We start from the raw sequence: 19,295 nt of genomic DNA, 5'->3' as shown, positions 1-19,295 counted from the left end.
CTAGCCGGGAGATGCGCCTGGCTCGAGGCTAACTGCTGCTAGCTTCGGGACAAGGGCGTTAGCCACTATAACCAATCTGGTGCAAAGGTCCAGAGCTTACGGCAGGAATACAGTGATGTAGTGGAGAAAAACAGTCCGATATGCTCAGGATTGATATCGCGTTGTGCAGACTGGCAGGTATTATCCAGGCTAAAAGCGGCTGGTGTCTGAGCTAAAAAGGTAAAGTCCGATAGCAGTGGCTAACAATGACTAAATAGCTAGTTGCTAATTAGCTGGTTTGCTTCTGATGGCTAGCTGCTGATAGAGGTTCTAGCTATAAGGTCTAAAAAATAGCAGATCCGTATCACATTGGGTGAGGCGGGTTGCCGGAAGGTATATTTCACTTCTTTGATATAAGGGGCAGCATTTTCACTTTTGGTTGAATTGCGTGCCCAAAGTGAACTGCCTCCTACTCTGTCCCAGATGCTAATATATGTATATTATTATTACCATTTGATAGAAAACACTCTGAAGTTTCTAAAACTGTTTGAATGATGTCTGTGAGTATAACAGAACTCATATGGCAGGCAAAAACCTGAGAAAAAATCCAAACAGGAAGTGAGAATTCTGAGACTGGTCAATGTTCAACTCATCGGTGATTCAATTCCCTGTAAGATATGGATCTGTTTGCACTTCCTACACCTTCCACTAGATGTCAACAGTCTGTAGAACGCTGAATGAAGCCTATACTGTGATGTGGGACCGGATGGGAGGTGTTTGAGTCAGTGGTCTGGCAGATTGCCAGTTCTTGGTCACGAGCATTCCTCATGATATCGCCATGCATTTTATTACTTATAGAGACTGAAAAGAATTCTCCGGTTGGAACCTTATTGGATATAAATGATAACAACATCCTGAAGATTGATTCTCTACTAAGTTTGACCAGTTTATTCGACTTGTAATATAACTAGTCTATTACCAGAAACTAAAGGAGCATAACGACTGCTGGTGTAGTCTATTACCAGAAACTATAGGAGCATAACGACTGCTGGTGTAGCCAATTATCAGAAACTAAAGGAGCATAACGACTGCTGGTGTAGCCTATTACCAGAAACTATAGGAGCATAACCACTGCTGGTGTAGCCTATTACCAGAAACTATAGGAGCATAACGACTGCTGGTGTAGCCTATTACCAGAAACTATAGGAGCATAACGACTGCTGGTGTAGCCTATTACCAGAAACTATAGGAGCATAACGACTGCTGGTGTAGTCTATTACCAGAAACTATAGGAGCATAACGACTGCTGGTGTAGCTTATTACCAGAAACTAAAAGAGCATAACGACTGCTGGTGTAGCCTATTACCAGAAACTATAGGAGCATAACGACTGCAGGTGTAGCCTATTACCAGAAACTATAGGAGCATAACGACTGCTGGTGTAGCCTATTACCAGAAACTATAGGAGCATAACGACTGCTGGTGTAGCCTATTACCAGAAACTATAGGAGCATAACGACTGCTGGGGTAGTCTATTACCAGAAACTATAGGAGCATAACGACTGCTGGTGTAGCCTATTACCAGAAACTATAGGAGCATAAAGACTGCTGGTGTAGCCTATTACCAGAAACTATAGGAGCATAACGACTGCTGGTGTAGCCTATTACCAGAAACTACAGGAGCATAACGACTGCTGGTGTAGCCTATTACCAGAAACTACAGGAGCATAACGACTGCTGGTGTAGCCTATTACCAGAAACTATAGGAGCATAACGACTGCTGGTGTAGCCTATTACCAGAAACTATAGGAGCACAACAACTGCTGGTGTAGCCTATTACCAGAAACTATAGGAACTTAACGACTGCTGGTGTAGCCTATTACCAGAAACTATAGGAGCATAACGACTGCTGGTGTAGCCTATTATCAGAAACTATAGGAGCATAACATCAGAATTTACGAAGGCCAGCAGCAGCGGGAGGAGTAGGCTAAAGAAGAAGTTTTTCTGATGGTTAGGCTATCTTGTTTCAGAGGGGTGTCATCAATAGCCCATAATGACAAAGTGAAAACAGGTAAAAAACAGAAATACCTTATTTTCATAAGTATTCAGACCCTTTGCTATGAGACTCAAAATTGCTTTCAGGTGCATCTTGTTTCCATTAATCATCCTTGAGATGTATCTACAACTTGTTCAGAGTCCACCTGTGGTAAATTCAATTGATTGGATATGATTTGGAAGGCACACCTGTCTATATAAGGTCCCACAGTTGACAGTGCATGTCAGAGAAAAAAACAAGCAATGAGGTCGAAGGAATTGTCCGTAGAGCTCCAAGACAGGATTATGTCGAGGCACAGATCTGGGGAAGGGTACCAAAAAAATTCTGCAGCATTGAAGGTCCCCAAGAACACAGTGGCCTCCATCATTTTGAAATGTAATACTCTTCCTAGTCACCTGGCCAAACTGGGCGATTGGGGGAGAAGGGCCTTGGTCAGGGAGGTGACCAAAAACCTGATGGTCACTCTGACAGCGCTCCAGAGTTCCTCTGTGGAGATGGGAGAACCTTTCAGAAAGACAACCATCTCTGCAGCACTCCAACAATCAGGCCTTTATGGTAGAGTGGCCAGACGGAAGCCACTCAGTAAAAGACACATGACAGCCTGCTTGGAGTTTGCCAAAAGGAACCCAAAGGATGGATGGAATGGAAAAGGTTGCCGACTGCTGGTGTAGCTTATTACCAGAAACTATAGGAGCATAACATCAGAATTTACGAAGGCCAGCAGCAGCGGGAGGAGGAAGAGTTTTTTTATGATGGTTAGGCTATCTTGATCTCTGGCTCCCGAGTCATTTGTGTGTCTTAATTATTTAATCAAACAGCGTGCTTAAAGCATCAGACCAGTTCAGTACATATAGTTGATTTAATTAAAACACATGGGGTGTGTCTATATATGGAAAAATACACATATAACATTTCTACCAATCGGTTGGTAGAAAGAAAAGATGACTCTTGGTTGACCCAAGATTTTTTTAGTTGGGGCCCTAGTGCATTCATTAAGTTCAGACCGCTTCCCTTTTTACACATTTTGTTACGTTACTTATTCTAAATTATATATTTTTTAAACAATTAAATGAAAATGTTAAATGTTTTAGAAATGCTTGAGACTCAAATAAATCGATTAATCATGTTGAGGATATACAGTGTTTGTTAACACATTTGATAAACATAGGAGTAAAAAAAGCTTATATTTTGGGTTCTGATGGGGTACGACAGATGAACTAAGCTCATGAGGAATTTATAAGTGAATTCTTCAAGAAACAATGGGTACATATCATTAATGTATAAGTCCCAAAATGGATGTAACAACTGCTGATTGCCCCTTTAAGACTACATATTGGGCTAATCTAATAGGAGATATTGAGGACTACAGTATTTCAGGCATTGTCATTGGATGCATTTGATCAATTGTTAACGTTTTGTTGATGGTCCACTCTTGATGTTCTACACGTTACAGTGTAGCTGCAGCCATTCCTACAGAACAACATTAAAGTGTAGAAACCCTTTACTGCATATTGGTTCAACGACTGCAGAGACGGTACTTACTGGTGTTAAACAGATCTCCAACCTCCTCTTCTTCTTCCAATGTGACAGTCATCTCCCCCTCCTCCCCTTTCACTCCAAAAACTGCATCCTCCTCTCCTTTTACTGTAACTTCCTCCTCTTTCACTGAAACGTCTTTCTCTTCTTCTTTCACGGTAACAGCCTCACCCTCTACGTGTTTTAATGTTGTAACAGCCTCCTCTTCTTTTACTGTAAAATCTTCCTCCTCTTTCACTCTGAACGCGTCTTCCTCTTCTTTCACTAAAACGTCTTTCTCTTCTTCTTTCACGGTAACAGCCTCACCCTCTACTTGTTTTTGTATTGTAACAGCCTTCTCTTCTTCCTCCTCTTTCACCAGAGCTTCTTTCTCCGTCCAGCAGACCTCTTCCTCTTCTTTAGCAGGAGGAGAGTACCTTGGTGAACTCATGGTCGGAAATGTTAGCTAGCTAGCATTAGCGACTAGCCTAGTTCTAAGCTAACTTAGCAAACCAGCTAGCTGACAAACAACGTAAATATATAATTAAATGGGCCAACAAGTACATACGACAGAAGTGTGTTTAATACACAGCGACTAATATACACCAAAACAGTGTAAAGAGGGTGAATGTTGTAGCTATGTTTGCTTGAAAGCTACCGAGGTGTCTGACTAACTGTTGTTGTTGAAGGAGCGTCCCGTCCACTAGATTATACGTCACACTAGCAGCGTCGCCTGAACCTAAAAGACGCACATCGCCATCTGTTGACTGGAGTGGGTAACGCAGTTGAGGAACCAAAAGTTTATTTTTCATTTATTTCATAAAAGTGTAATCTAACCAAAGTCTTGCAGATGTTTACATGGTTTGACACATCTGCCAGGTGATTCACTTCTAACCGAAGTCTTGCAGGTGTTTACATGGTTTGACACATCTGCCAGGTGATTCACTTCTAACCGAAGTCTTGCAAGTGTTTACATGGTTTGACACATCTTCCAGGTGATTAAAAATCTAATTTCAGTACCAGTGTATTATATATATATTTTTTCACCAATGTCATGAAATCCAATTGCAACTCCTCTACGGACTCGGGGGAGAGCCATGCGTCCTCCGAAACACGACCCTGCCAAGCCGCACTGCACATCTTGACACACTGCTCACTTACCTGGAAGTGATACTGCCTGGATTAGAACCATAAAATGATGCAGCTGATGATCATTAGATTAGAACCAGGGACTGTAGTTACGCCTCAAGTGACGCCAATGACAAGCATACCCATTACATGATGCAGCCACCACCATGCTTGAAAATATGTAGTCAGTGGTGTGTTGAATTTGCCACAAACATAACGCTTTTGTATTCAGGATATAAAGTTAATTTCTTTGCCACATTGTTTTTCAGTATTACTTTAGTGCCTTATTGCAAACAGAATGAATGTTTTGGAATATTTGTATTCTGTACAGGCTTCCTTCTTTTCACTCTGTCATTTAGGTTAGTATTGTGGAGTAACTACAATGTTGTTGATCCATCCTCAGTTCTCCTATCACAACCATTAAACACTAACTATTTTAAAGTCACCACCCGCTCAAAGGGATATTCAATGTCTGCTTTTTTGTTTACCCATTTACAGATACATGCACTTCTTTGCGAGGCGTTGGAAAACCTCCCTGGTCTTTGTGGTTGAATCTGTGTTTGAAATTCACTGCTCGACTGAGGGACATTACAGATAATTGTATGTGTGGCGTACAGAGATGAGGTAATGCTTCGCTACCTTCCGCTTCGCTCCTCAGGTAGTATCACATTTTCACATTCTCATTTCATTTCATTACAGTACAACGGTTTGATTTGTTTAATCTTAGCTAGCTACTTAGCCGTCTTTGTATCAAAGATAATTGCGTAGCTAGCCAGCTATTCTTCGTTCTTTTAACGTAACTTTTAACGTAACGTAGTCAACACTGCTACCTAGCCAGCTAGCCACCGAACAGCAACACTGTAGTAACTATTACATTCAACGGAACGACTCGATTAGTGTAGTGTTAGCTAGCTACATAGTTGTCTTTGCTGTCTTTGTTTCTAAGATAACTGCGTAGTTTAGACTAATTCGGTTAGCTAGCCAGCTATTTTTCGTCCTTTTAACGTAACGTAACGTAGTCAACACTGCTCGCTAGCCAGCTAGCCACCGAATAGCAACACTGTAGAAACTATTACATTCAACGGATCAACGGAACGATTGATTAGTGTAGTGTTAGCTAGCTACATAGTTGTCTTTGCTGTCCTTGTATCTAAGACAATTGTGTAGTTTATACTAATTAACGAGCCAGTTACCGAGGTTACATAGCTAGCTACCGAGGTTACCTAGCCAGCGACACTCTCAAACAAGGTCAACAACGCAGCCACTGCTAGCTAGCCCACTTCCGCAGTACTGTATCATTTTAATAATTTTGGTCAATAAGATTTCTGCAACGCAAGCTTAACTTTCTGAACATTCGAGACGTGTAGTTCACGTGTCATTCCAATCTCCTTTGCATTAGCGTAGCCTCTTCTGTAGCCTGTCAACTATGTGTCTGTCTATCCCTGTTCTCTCCTCTCTGCACAGACCATACAAACGCTTCACACCGCGTGGCCGCGGCCACCCTAACCTGGTGGTCCCAGCGCGCACCACCCACGTGGAGACCCAGGTCTCCGGCAGCCTCTGGAACTGCCGATCTGCGGCCAACAAGGCAGAGTTCATCTCAGCCTATGCTTCCCTCCAGTCCCTCGACTTCTTGGCACTGACGGAAACATGGATCACCACAGATAACACTGCTACTCCTACTGCTCTCTCCTCGTCTGCCCACGTGTTCTCGCACACCCCGAGAGCTTCTGGTCAGCGGGGTGGCGGCACCGGGATCCTCATCTCTCCCAAGTGGTCTTTCTCCCTTTCTCCCCTTACCCATCTGTCTATCGCCTCCTTTGAATTCCATGCTGTCACAGTTACCAGCCCTTTCAAGCTTAACATCCTTATCATTTATCGCCCTCCAGGTTCCCTTGGAGAGTTCATCAATGAGCTTGATGCCCTGATAAGCTCCTTTCCTGAGGACGGCTCACCTCTCACAGTTCTGGGTGACTTTAACCTCCCCACGTCTACCTTTGACTCATTCCTCTCTGCCTCCTTCTTTCCACTCCTCTCCTCTTTTGACCTCACCCTCTCACCTTCCCCCCCTACTCACAAGGCAGGCAATACGCTCGACCTCATCTTTACTAGATGCTGTTCTTCCACTAACCTCATTGCAACTCCCCTCCAAGTCTCCGACCACTACCTTGTATCCTTTTCCCTCTCGCTCTCATCCATCACTTCCCACACTGCCCCTACTCGGATGGTATCGCGCCGTCCCAACCTTCGCTCTCTCTCCCCCGCTACTCTCTCCTCTTCCATCCTATCATCTCTTCCCTCTGCTCAAACCTTCTCCAACCTATCTCCTGATTCTGCCTCCTCAACCCTCCTCTCCTCCCTTTCTGCATCCTTTGACTCTCTATGTCCCCTATCCTCCAGGCCGGCTCGGTCCTCCCCTCCTGCTCCGTGGCTCGACGACTCATTGCGAGCTCACAGAACAGGGCTCCGGGCAGCCGAGCGGAAATGGAGGAAAACTCGCCTCCCTGCGGACCTGGCATCCTTTCACTCCCTCCTCTCTACATTTTCCTCTTCTGTCTCTGCTGCTAAAGCCACTTTCTACCACTCTAAATTCCAAGCATCTGCCTCTAACCCTAGGAAGCTCTTTGCCACCTTCTCCTCCCTCCTGAATCCTCCTCCCCCTCCTCCCCCCTCCTCCCTCTCTGCAGATGACTTCGTCAACCATTTTGAAAAGAAGGTCGACGACATCCGATCCTCGTTTGCTAAGTCAAACGACACCGCTGGTTCTGCTCACACTGCCCTACCCTGTGCTCTGACCTCTTTCTCCCCTCTCTCTCCAGATGAAATCTCGCGTCTTGTGACGGCCGGCCGCCCAACAACCTGCCCGCTTGACCCTATCCCCTCCTCTCTTCTCCAGACCATTTCCGGAGACCTTCTCCCTTACCTCACCTCGCTCATCAACTCATCCTTGACCGCTGGCTACGTCCCTTCCGTCTTCAAGAGAGCGAGAGTTGCACCCCTGCTGAAAAAACCTACACTCGATCCCTCCGATGTCAACAACTACAGACCAGTATCCCTTCTTTCTTTTCTCTCCAAAACTCTCGAACGTGCCGTCCTTGGCCAGCTCTCCCGCTATCTCTCTCAGAATGACCTTCTTGATCCAAATCAGTCAGGTTTCAAGACTAGTCATTCAACTGAGACTGCTCTTCTCTGTATCACGGAGGCGCTCCGCACTGCTAAAGCTAACTCTCTCTCCTCTGCTCTCATCCTCCTAGACCTATCGGCTGCCTTCGATACTGTGAACCATCAGATCCTCCTCTCCACCCTCTCCGAGTTGGGCATCTCCGGCGCGGCCCACGCTTGGATTGCGTCCTACCTGACAGGTCGCTCCTACCAGGTGGCGTGGCGAGAATCTGTCTCCTCACCACGTGCTCTCACCACTGGTGTCCCCCAGGGCTCTGTTCTAGGCCCTCTCCTATTCTCGCTATACACCAAGTCACTTGGCTCTGTCATAACCTCACATGGTCTCTCCTATCATTGCTATGCAGACGACACACAATTAATCTTCTCCTTTCCCCCTTCTGATGACCAGGTGGCGAATCGCATCTCTGCATGTCTGGCAGACATATCAGTGTGGATGACGGACCACCACCTCAAGCTGAACCTCGGCAAGACGGAGCTGCTCTTCCTCCCGGGGAAGGACTGCCCGTTCCATGATCTCGCCATCACGGTTGACAACTCCATTGTGTCCTCCTCCCAGAGCGCTAAGAACCTTGGCGTGATCCTGGACAACACCCTGTCGTTCTCAACTAACATCAAGGCGGTGGCCCGTTCCTGTAGGTTCATGCTCTACAACATCCGCAGAGTACGACCCTGCCTCACACAGGAAGCGGCGCAGGTCCTAATCCAGGCACTTGTCATCTCCCGTCTGGATTACTGCAACTCGCTGTTGGCTGGGCTCCCTGCCTGTGCCATTAAACCCCTACAACTCATCCAGAACGCCGCAGCCCGTCTGGTGTTCAACCTTCCCAAGTTCTCTCACGTCACCCCGCTCCTCCGCTCTCTCCACTGGCTTCCAGTTGAAGCTCGCATCCGCTACAAGACCATGGTGCTTGCCTACGGAGCTGTGAGGGGAACGGCACCTCAGTACCTTCAGGCTCTGATCAGGCCCTACACCCAAACAAGGGCACTGCGTTCATCCACCTCTGGCCTGCTCGCCTCCCTACCACTGAGGAAGTACAGTTCCCGCTCAGCCCAGTCAAAACTGTTCGCTGCTCTGGCACCCCAATGGTGGAACAAACTCCCTCACGACGCCAGGACAGCGGAGTCAATCACCACCTTCCGGAGACACCTGAAACCCCACCTCTTCAAGGAATACCTAGGATAGGATAAAGTAATCCTTCTGACCCCCCCCCCCCCTTAAAAGATTTAGATGCACTATTGTAAAGTGGTTGTTCCACTGGATGTCATAAGGTGAATGCACCAATTTGTAAGTCGCTCTGGATAAGAGCGTCTGCTAAATGACTTAAATGTAAAATGTAAATGTAGTCATTCAAAAATCATGTTAAACATTATTATTGCACACAGTGAGTCCCTGCCACTTATTATGTGACTTGTTAAGCAACATCTTTACTCCTGAACTTATTTAGGCTTTTAATTAAATTTGTAAACATTTCCAAAAACATAATTCCACTTTGACATTATGGGGTATTGAATCCATTTAACCCCAGTATCTCTACTTGCACATTCATCTTCTGCTATTCACATTCACATTCCCTACCATTCCAGTGTTTAATTGCTATATTGTAATTACTTCGCCACCATGGTCTATTTATTGCCTAACCTCTCTTATCCTACCTTATTTGCACATGCTGTATATAGATTTTTCTACTGTATAAATGATTGTATTTTTGTTTATTCCATGTGTAACTCTGTGTTGTTGTATGTGTCATTGTAAATGAGAACTTCTTCTCAACTAGTCTACCTGGTTAAATAAAGGTGAAATAAAAATACATTTTAAATTCAGGATGTAACACAACAACATGTGGGACCAGTCAAGGGATGTGAATACTTTCTGAAGTCTCTGTATTTATAAAACTCCCCCCACCCAGCAATCTAATAGCATCAGTAAAATCTGTTGAAATAAAACCACAGATAAATATACCTAACATAGTACAATCTAATAGCATCAGTAAAATCTGTTGAAATAAAACCACAGATAAATATACCTAACATAGTACAATCTAATAGCATCAGTCAAATCTGTTGAAATAAAACCACAGATAAATATACCTAACATAGTACATCTATTAAACAATACATCACAATACATCAGAAATAGTTACACATTATAGAGATCCATTCATGGATGTACAGGTCTGTTGGATAAACCTTCAGAAATAGTTACACATTATAGAGATCCATTCCTGGATGTACAGGTCTGTTGGATAAACCTCCAGAAATAGTTACACATTATAGAGATCCATTCATGGATGTACAGGTCTGTTGGATAAACCTCCAGAAATAGTTACACATTATAGAGATCCATTCATGGATGTACAGGTCTGTTGGATAAACCTCCAGAAATAGTTACACATTATAGAGATCCATTCATGGATGTACAGGTCTGTTGGATAAACCTTCAGAAATAGTTACACATTATAGAGACCCATTCATGGATGTACAGGTCTGTTGGATAAACCTCCAGAAATAGTTACACATTATAGAGATCCATTCATGGATGTACAGGTCTGTTGGATAAACCTTCAGAAATAGTTACACATTATAGAGACCCATTCATGGATGTACAGGTCTGTTGGATAAACCTCCAGAAATAGTTACACATTATAGAGATCCATTCCTGGATGTAGAGGTCTGTTGGATAAACCTCCAGAAATAGTTACACATTATAGAGATCCATTCATGGATGTACAGGTCTGTTGGATAAACCTTCAGAAATAGTTACACATTATAGAGATCCATTCATGGATGTACAGGTCTGTTGGATAAACCTCCAGAAATAGTTACACATTATAGAGACCCATTCCTGGATGTACAGGTCTGTTGGATAAACCTCCAGAAATAGTTACACATTATAGAGATCCATTCCTGGATGTACAGGTCTGTTGGATAAACCTTCAGAAATGTCCGCTGCTGATTTCTTCCAGGTGTCCATAGCGGACACCCTGGTCCTGTGAATCCTGGCCGTGGACAAATTCTCAGTCAGAAACATAAGTCAGAACACAGCCTCTCTATTCTCTCATGTGTTTTCAGGTCCTCTGACTGGGAAAATGTCATTTCACAATGAGAGCAGTGGTATGTTGTCTCCTCCTGTGTATTAGTATGTTGGAAAGGTTTTTCTCCTGTGTGTATTCTCTCATGCGTTTTCAGACTCCCTGACCACCTAAAACTCTTTCCACAGTGAGAACAGTGATACGGATTTTCTCCTGTGTGTATTCTCTCATGCGTTTTCAGACTCCCTGACCACATAAAACTCTTTCCACAGTGAGAACAGTGATACGGCTTTTCTCCTGTGTGTGTTCTCTCATGCGTTTTCAGAATCCTTGACAACCTAAAACTCCTTCCACAGTGGGAACAGTGGTAGGGCTTTTCTCCTGTATGTATTCTCTCATGCGTTTTCAGGCTCCCTGACCACCTAAAACTCGTTCCACAGTGAGAGCAGTGGTGTTGGTTAGGCGTCTCTGGGTCTGTTTCCTCTGAGGAACTCTTCCTGCTGTCAGAGTCTGGTCTCTCTCCTGCCAAAAGACAAACAGATTATTTAGTTAAACAGAGACCTGAATGAAGCCTGCATTAAATAAAATTGTCTTCCTATGAGGTTTAATCTAGACTAGATCCCTCAATAACCTGAGGTCAGTCTTCACAGCATTACATCATTAAAAATATACTTCGTGACGGTGAGATTTAAAAACAAATGATGTAGAGCTCCAAATCTAATCTCTCAGGGAATGTCATGATGTCATAATAAGAGCTCTATAATAATAGATAATGTCATGGTTACAGGCTGAGCAGAGCTCTATAATAATAGATAATGTCATGTTTATAGGCTGAGCTCTATAATAATAGATAATGTCATGTTTACAGGCTGAACAGAGCTCTATAATAATAGATAATGTCATGTTTACAGGCTGATCAGAGCTCTATAATAATAGATAATGTCATGTTTATAGCAGAGCTCTATAATAATAGATAATGTCATGGTTACAGGCTGAGCAGAGCTCTATAATAATAGATAATGTCATGTTTACAGGCTGAGCAGAGCTCTATAATAATAGATAATGTCATGTTTATAGGCTGAGCAGAGCTCTATAATAATAGATAATGTCATGGTTACAGGCTGAGCAGAGCTCTATAATAATAGATAATGTCATGTTTACAGGCTGAGCAGAGATCTATAATAATAGATAATGTCATGTTTATAGGCTGAACAGAGATGGTTGTTTGCCATTCTGTGAGACAATTAAGTTGTGATTTTGTGGTGGGGGGACTCTGATGGTATACACATGTTACAGTTAAGCAATAAGACCCGAGGAAGTGTGGTATATGGCCAATATAGCATGGTTAAAGACTGTCCTTAAGCACGACGCAACGCAGAGTGCCTGGATACAGCCCTTAGCCGTGGTATTTTGGCCATATATCACAAACCCCTGGGGTGGATTATTGCAATTATAAACTGGTTACCAACGTAATTAGAACAGTAAAAATACATGTTTTGTCATACCCATGGTATACGGCCTGATATACCACGGCTGTCAGCCAATCAGCATTCAGGGCTTTAACCACCCATTTTAAAATGTAGATTTAACATTATATTATCCCATAAATTCCTATAGTACAGAACAACATTTTCAAGTATAGAATTTCAGTAGCATGCTGCTTAAAAACCACACATTCATTCAAAACCTTTGGACAGTTAGTGCCCGTTTTTAAGACAGTACTTACTGGTGGTAATCAGATCTCCTGACTCCTCTGTCAATATGGCCGTTATCTCTCCCTCTTTCTCCTTCTTCACTCTAAAAACTGCATCCTCCTCTTTCTCTTCCTCCTCTTCTTTTACTGTAACATCCTCCTCCTCTTTCACTCTGAACGCGTCTTTCTCTTCTTTCACTGAAACGTCTTTCTCTTCTTCTTTCACTGTAACAGCCTCACCCTCTACTTCTTGTTTTACTGTAACATCCTCCTCCTCTTTCACGACAATGTTCAGCCCCAGAGCTTCTTTCTCCGTCCAGCAGACCGCCTCTTCTTTAACTGGAGGGGGGATGTTTAGGGAGCTCATGGTCGGAGATGTTAGCTAGCTAGTTAGCATTAGCGACTAGCCTAGCGCTAGGCAAATTTAAGACGTCTGCCTGACTAACAACGTAAATATGAAATTAAATGGGGCAACTCGCTATAAAACAGAAGTATGTTTAAAACACATAGGCAAATATGCACTGAAACAGTCTAAAAAGCTTGAATGTTTAGGCCATGTCGCCTAGCAAGCTACTGAAGTGACTGACTCGCTGTTGTTGTTGAAGTGTCCCGTCCACTAGATTATACGTCACACTGGCAGCATCGTCATCAGCTGACTGGAGTGGGTAACGCAGTATAAGGAAATGTTTATTTTATTTCCTGACAAAAATGTTTATTTTAAAATGTATTTCATTAAATAATATTATATTGATACGTCCAAAGGAAAGCATGTGTTGATTGATTAGTGAAGATGTGTAATGAATGAGAATTTAAACTTTACATCTAACGCTGCATTTAAGGCAATGTCATATTCACTCAGTCAAACAAACGCTCTGCAGCGTCTGGTTTAACAGTGATCTACGTCCTATGAAAGCTGCTGGGAGCAAACTGGAGAATAGCTAGAGGAAAACAACGCTAACTGTGCATCACCAGACCCTGGTATATCACCAGACTGCATACAAACCTAACTACATCCCCAGAACCTGGTATATCACCAGACTGCATACAAACCTAACTGCATCCCCAGTCCCTGGTATATCACCAGACTACATACAAACCTAACTGCATCCCCAGTCCCTGGTATATCACCAGACTGCATACAAACCTAACTGCATCCCCAGTCCCTGGTATATCACCAGACTGCATATAAACCTAACTGCATCCCCAGGCCCTGGTATATCACCAGACTGAATACAAACCTAACTACATCCCCAGTATATCATCAGACTGCATACAAACCTAACTGCATCCATAGTCCCTGGTATATCACCAAACTGCAAACAAACCTAACTGCATCCCCAGTCCCTGGTATATCACCAGACTGCATACAAACCTAACTGCATCCCCAGGCCCTGGTATATCACCAGACTGCATACAAACCTAACTGCATCCCCAGTCCCTGGTATATCACCAGACTGCATACAAACCTAACTGCATCCCCAGTCCCTGGTATATCACCAGACTGCATACAAACCTAACTGCATCCACAGTCCCTGGTATATCACCAGACTGTACAAACCTAACTGCATACCCAGGCCCTGGTATATCATTACACTGGACAAACCAAACTGCATCCCCAGGCCCTGGTATATCACCAGACTGTACAAACCTAACTGCATCCCCAGGCCCTGGTATATCACCAGACTGCATACAAACCTAACTACATCCCCAGTATATCACCGACTGCATACACACCTAACTGCATCTAAAATAACTAAAATAATAAAATAGAAAGATAAAGTAATCTTTCTAACCCCCCCCCCCCCCCTTAAAAGAGTTAGATGCACTATTGTAAAGTGGTTGTTCCACTGGATATCATAAGGTGAATGCACCAATTTGTAAGTCGCTCTGGATAAGAGCGTCTGCTAAATGACTTAAATGTAAATGTAAAATATGGCTGCAGATCAGAAGAGTAGAGACACACAGAATGATGGCAGGGAAAATCCCCAACATCCAAAATAGATAGATTCCATGATGGTGAAACAAAGCTTCCTGAAGCATTGACGCTTTACAACCAATAGTCTCAAAAATAGGTTCATTACTCAAGGCTTTGAGCAACACAGAATTTAGAACAGATAAATTATTATAGATGACGTCCCACACCGTAGCAGCATAGCCTTTATGTCATTATTATAGATGACATCCCACACCTTAGCAGCATAGCCTTTATGTCATTATTATAGATGACATCCCACACCGTAGCAGCATAGCCTTTATGTCATTATTATAGATGACATCCCACACCGTAGCAGCATAGCCTTTATGTCATTATTATAGATGACATCCCACACCGTAGCAGCATAGCCTTTATGTCATTATTATAGATGACATCCCACACCGTAGCAGCATAGCCTTTATGTCATTATTATAGATGACATCCCACACCGTAGCAGCATAGCCTTTATGTCATTATTATAGATGACATCCCACACCGTAGCAGCATAGCCTTAATGTCATTATTATAGATTACATCCCACACCGTAGCAGCATAGCCTTTAAGTCATTATTATAGATGACATCCCACACCGTAGCAGCATAGCCTTTATGTCATTATTATAGATGACATCCCACACCGTAGCAGCATAGCCTTTATGTCATTATTATAGATGACATCCCACACCGTAGCAGCATAGCCTTTATGTCATTATTATAGATGACATCCCACACCGTAGCAGCATAGCCTTTATGTCATTATTATAGATGAAATCCCACACCGTAGCAGCATAGCCTTTATGTCATTATTATAGATGACATCCCACACCGTAGCAGCATAGCCTTTATGTCATTATTATAGATTACATCCCACACCGTAGCAGCATAGCCTTTATGTCATTATTATAGATGACATCCCACACCGTAGCAGCATAGCCTTTATGTAATTTACTAAACCACTGGCCGTGTTCGAGAGCATCAAATCCGTGCTGCATTGTGGGTAAACGGTGACTGGCTGACTGATTTATAAATAATAATGAGTATTTATGCTGAATAATGCAGTATTTATGCTGCAGTAGTTTGTGTCGGGGGGCTTGGGCCCGTTTTTTATATCTGGAGTACTTCTCCTGTCTTATCCAGTGTCCTGTTTGAATTTAAGTATGCTCCCTCTAATTCTCGCCTTCTCTCTTTCTTTCTCTCTCTCGGAGGAACTGAGCCCTAGGACCATACATCAGGACTACCGGGCATGATGACTCCTTGCTGTCCCCAGTCCACCTGGCCTTGCTGCTGTCCCAGTTTCAACTGTTCTGCCTGCGGTTATGGAACCCCTACCTGTCCCAGACCTGCTGTTTTCAACTCTTAATTATCGACTATGAAAAGCCAACTGACATTTATTCCTGATTATTATTTGACCATGCTTGTCATTTATGAACATTTTGAACATCTTGGCCATGTTCTGTTATAATCTCCACCCGGCACAGCCAGAAGAGGACTGGCCACCCCTCATAGCCTGGTTCCTCTCTAGGTTTCTTTCTAGGTTTTGGCCTTTCTAGGGAGTTTTTCCTAGCCACCGTGCTTCTACACCTGCATTGCTTGCTGTTTGGGGTTTTAGGCTGGGTTTCTGTACAGCACTTCGAGATATTAGCTGATGTACGAAGGGCTATATAAAATAAACTTGATTGATTGATTGATTGATAGTTATTTATGATGCAAGGTGATTTGTAAATTAGTCAGTCGCCTGCAGTGTCGAACCAGCCCAATACCAAACCAATCAGGTGGTTGTTCGATGAAACGAAGCTTCAGATGTCATTGATGACGTGCTGCTGATAAAGTGATACAGGCATCAACACAAAAAAAGTTTACTGCTTTCAATGCAATGATTCAATTCAATTCAATGATACCTCCGGTATCAAACATAACATCCATATCGAAAAGTTGACAAAACAAAAAGGAGCAAGCAGGTTGATTTCCTCTGTTGTCTTGAGCCCACGGCAAGAAGGCACCAGAGCCCACCGTGCTAACGGGTTCCCACTAGATAACACAACCACACAGTTCATGAAAAGCATGATTTGTGGTTAACGTTTGCAAGCTTGAGCTAGATATCGACCTAGTGTGACCTTCCTGGTCTCGTCTCTCAAGTCAGTGAGTCAACACAGGAAGGAGCAATGGATGGATAGTTCATTTATTTCCAAAGCTGCAATGATGGGACACACACAGTCTGGATGAATGATCAGTAGTGACGGGATATAAATAGCACTCCCACAGCAATTCTACATTAATCTGCCCTATAATATACTAACAAAAAAACGATTGAAATGTCTATCAAAGTCATTGTGATCGTATAGTGGATTTAACAATTCCTACTAATTCCTAATTTACTATAATAAATGAATCAATTGTTTCCATGTGTCTCATATTCACTACATCAGAATAAACTGTTATCCATTTTACTATCAATATATCAAATTAACCTGAAGATTTACTCAATGTCCCCCTCTGGTGGCGAAGAAGTATAATACACCTAAACTATCAAAACCGGGCTGATAAACTGGCTGGTGTTCATGGGTTTATAGAACATGTACTTTATACATTTGTCATAAATGACCTGCATTGATGAGACACACAGTGTGGATGAATGATCAGTAGTCGACAGGGTAAAAATAGCACTCCTAAAGAAGATGCATTTTCCAGTTAGATACCAACTTGAAAGAGGGAACTTTAGCATAAAACCCACATGGAAAACGGAGATTTGGCAAATAACATATAAAGAGAGGCTTATTTGACGCCAAACCAACAACAGTAGTTACTAAAACATAAATTGCTAATGTATGATTTAAAACGTGGATTTTATGATGTAATGTCAACGTTATACATTTCTATCCCGGGACTATTCCATTTTGAACTCACCCACAGCAATTCTCCATAAATCTGCTGTGGATTACCCAGAATCCCGAAATAAATTAATACATATGTGATCATTCAAAAACATAACTGGTTGTGCTTATAGGGAACCAGATCGTGAACACAACTAAGTTACTAAGTCTTTAACCACACTGTATTGTTACACTGGTGAGTAAAAACTCATGCTTCCTGCACTAACTTTTTGTCTGAACATTATAATATATATTTTACGTCACACTGGCGTCATTGTCTTAAAGTCGCACATCTCCATCGCAGTCAGAGGTTCAGACTGAGCGTTACCCACTCCAGTCAGCAGATGGCGGTGTGCGATTTTAAGGAAATGCGGTTAGTGTGACGTATAATCTAGTGGACGGAACGCAATGCTGTTAGTGTGACGTATAATCTAGTGGACGGAACGCTTCTTTCAGCAGCAGCAACAGTTATTCAGCCACCTCGGTAGCTTGCTAGACAAAATAGTCGAACCCATAAAGCTCTTTAGACGCTATAGTGTATATTAGCCACTGTGTTTTAAACCCTCGTCTGTCGTCTAGTTAGTAAGTTATCCTATTTCATTTCATATTTACGGTGTTGTTGTTATTATTCAGCTGGCGGGCTGGTTAAGTTAGCATTAGCCTAGCTAGCTAACATCTCCGACCATGAGTTCACTAAATTACTCTCTTCCTGGTGAAGAAGAGACGGTCTGCTGGACGGAGAAAGAAGCTGTCATCAAAGAGGAGGAGGAAGAGAAGGATGTTACAATACAAAAACAAGTAGAGGGTGAGGTTGTTACCCTGAAAGAAGAAGAGGAAGACGTTACAGTGAAAGAAGAGGCGTTCAGAGTGAAAGAGGAGGAGGGTGTTACAGTTAAAGATGAGGAGGATTCAGTTTATGAAGTGAAAGTGGAGGATGGGGAGTTTACGGTCTCATCGGAAGAAGAGGAGGAGGAAGAAACTGGATATCTGGGCCCGATTTCCCAAACGCAATTTAAGGCATCCTGTGGTTCTAAAGATGAACTTAGCCATAAGATGGTTTTGAGAAACCGGGCCGTGATTACCACTGGTAAGTACTGTCTTAAAAACAGAGGTACAAACTCTGCAGTTGTTGAACTGATGTTTGGTGTTAAAGGGGAAATCTGCAATTGCTACATCCATATTTTGACTTTTAAATTATTTATTTATAGCCATTGATTCTTGAAGAATATAACACATGCCTCATGAGCTTAGTTCAACTGTTGTACCCCATCAGAACCCAAAATAAGCTTTTTTTACTCCAATGTTTAGAAACGATATAAATCAACAGCCTCAACATGGTTAAAACTATAATGTTGATATCATGGATGGTCAGTCCTTGCATCCATAGGTCTGTCTATGAATTTGAGAGTAGTTAAATGTCTCCAGGCCCATCATCATTTTATTACCAAAACAGTTGTGGAAGGACTGCTGTGTTATTGTTTCAACTGCAGATTGGTTGATTGATGTGTTTTTTTTAAAGGGACAACCTAGTATTTAAACAGAAACAAAATGGCTGCCAAGAGACTTGGTTTGGTAAACAGCTGAGGGATGGGGGCTGGAGAAATGTAACCACTCTCAAATTCATAGAGAAAGCTATTGTAGCAACCGTAACCCAACACCTAGCAACCTCGTCAAGAAGTTCAGACATCTTGGCGTAACAGTTATAAGGTGTTGGCTTGACAGTCGCTGGACCCAGGTTTGAGTTCAGCTCAGGGCTACCCCTCGAATTCACTACACTATGAATACAAGGACTGGCCATGCATGATGTCATAATGATAGTTTAACCAGGTTTCTAGGATATATAGTATATTATAGAATTCATCCATGATG

General features: G+C 42.8%; 3 protein-coding genes across 6 annotated transcripts in view; 1 reads left to right on the top strand and 2 right to left on the bottom strand.

Moving 5' to 3' along the window:
- Positions 1-4,237, bottom strand: part of LOC139548119 (zinc finger protein ZFP2-like) — a 408,144-nt gene extending 403,907 nt beyond the window's left edge. Inside the window, exon 1 of the mRNA XM_071357520.1 lies at positions 3,577-4,237. Within this exon, the coding sequence (XP_071213621.1) occupies positions 3,577-4,000 (424 nt within the window). The 5' untranslated portion in view covers positions 4,001-4,237. The remainder of the gene's footprint in view (positions 1-3,576) is intronic.
- LOC139549743 (gastrula zinc finger protein XlCGF17.1-like) overlaps positions 1-19,295 on the bottom strand; it is a 627,316-nt gene that overhangs the window by 492,215 nt on the left and 115,806 nt on the right. The window lies entirely within an intron of this gene.
- LOC139548097 (zinc finger protein ZFP2-like) overlaps positions 1-19,295 on the top strand; it is a 210,398-nt gene that overhangs the window by 180,894 nt on the left and 10,209 nt on the right. Inside the window, exon 1 of one of the 3 annotated variants that reach the window (XM_071357462.1) lies at positions 17,872-18,513. The exons of the other annotated variants lie outside the window; for them this stretch is intronic. Coding sequence (XP_071213563.1) covers positions 18,111-18,513 — 403 coding nt within the window. The 5' untranslated portion in view covers positions 17,872-18,110. Of the gene's footprint in view, positions 1-17,871; positions 18,514-19,295 lie in introns of those variants that run through there. 3 annotated transcript variants of the gene reach the window in all.

The sequence above is a fragment of the Salvelinus alpinus genome, chromosome 2 (assembly GCF_045679555.1).
Source record: "Salvelinus alpinus chromosome 2, SLU_Salpinus.1, whole genome shotgun sequence".
Taxonomy (NCBI): Eukaryota; Metazoa; Chordata; class Actinopteri; order Salmoniformes; family Salmonidae; genus Salvelinus; species Salvelinus alpinus.
This window is presented reverse-complemented; position numbering and strand designations above follow the sequence as displayed.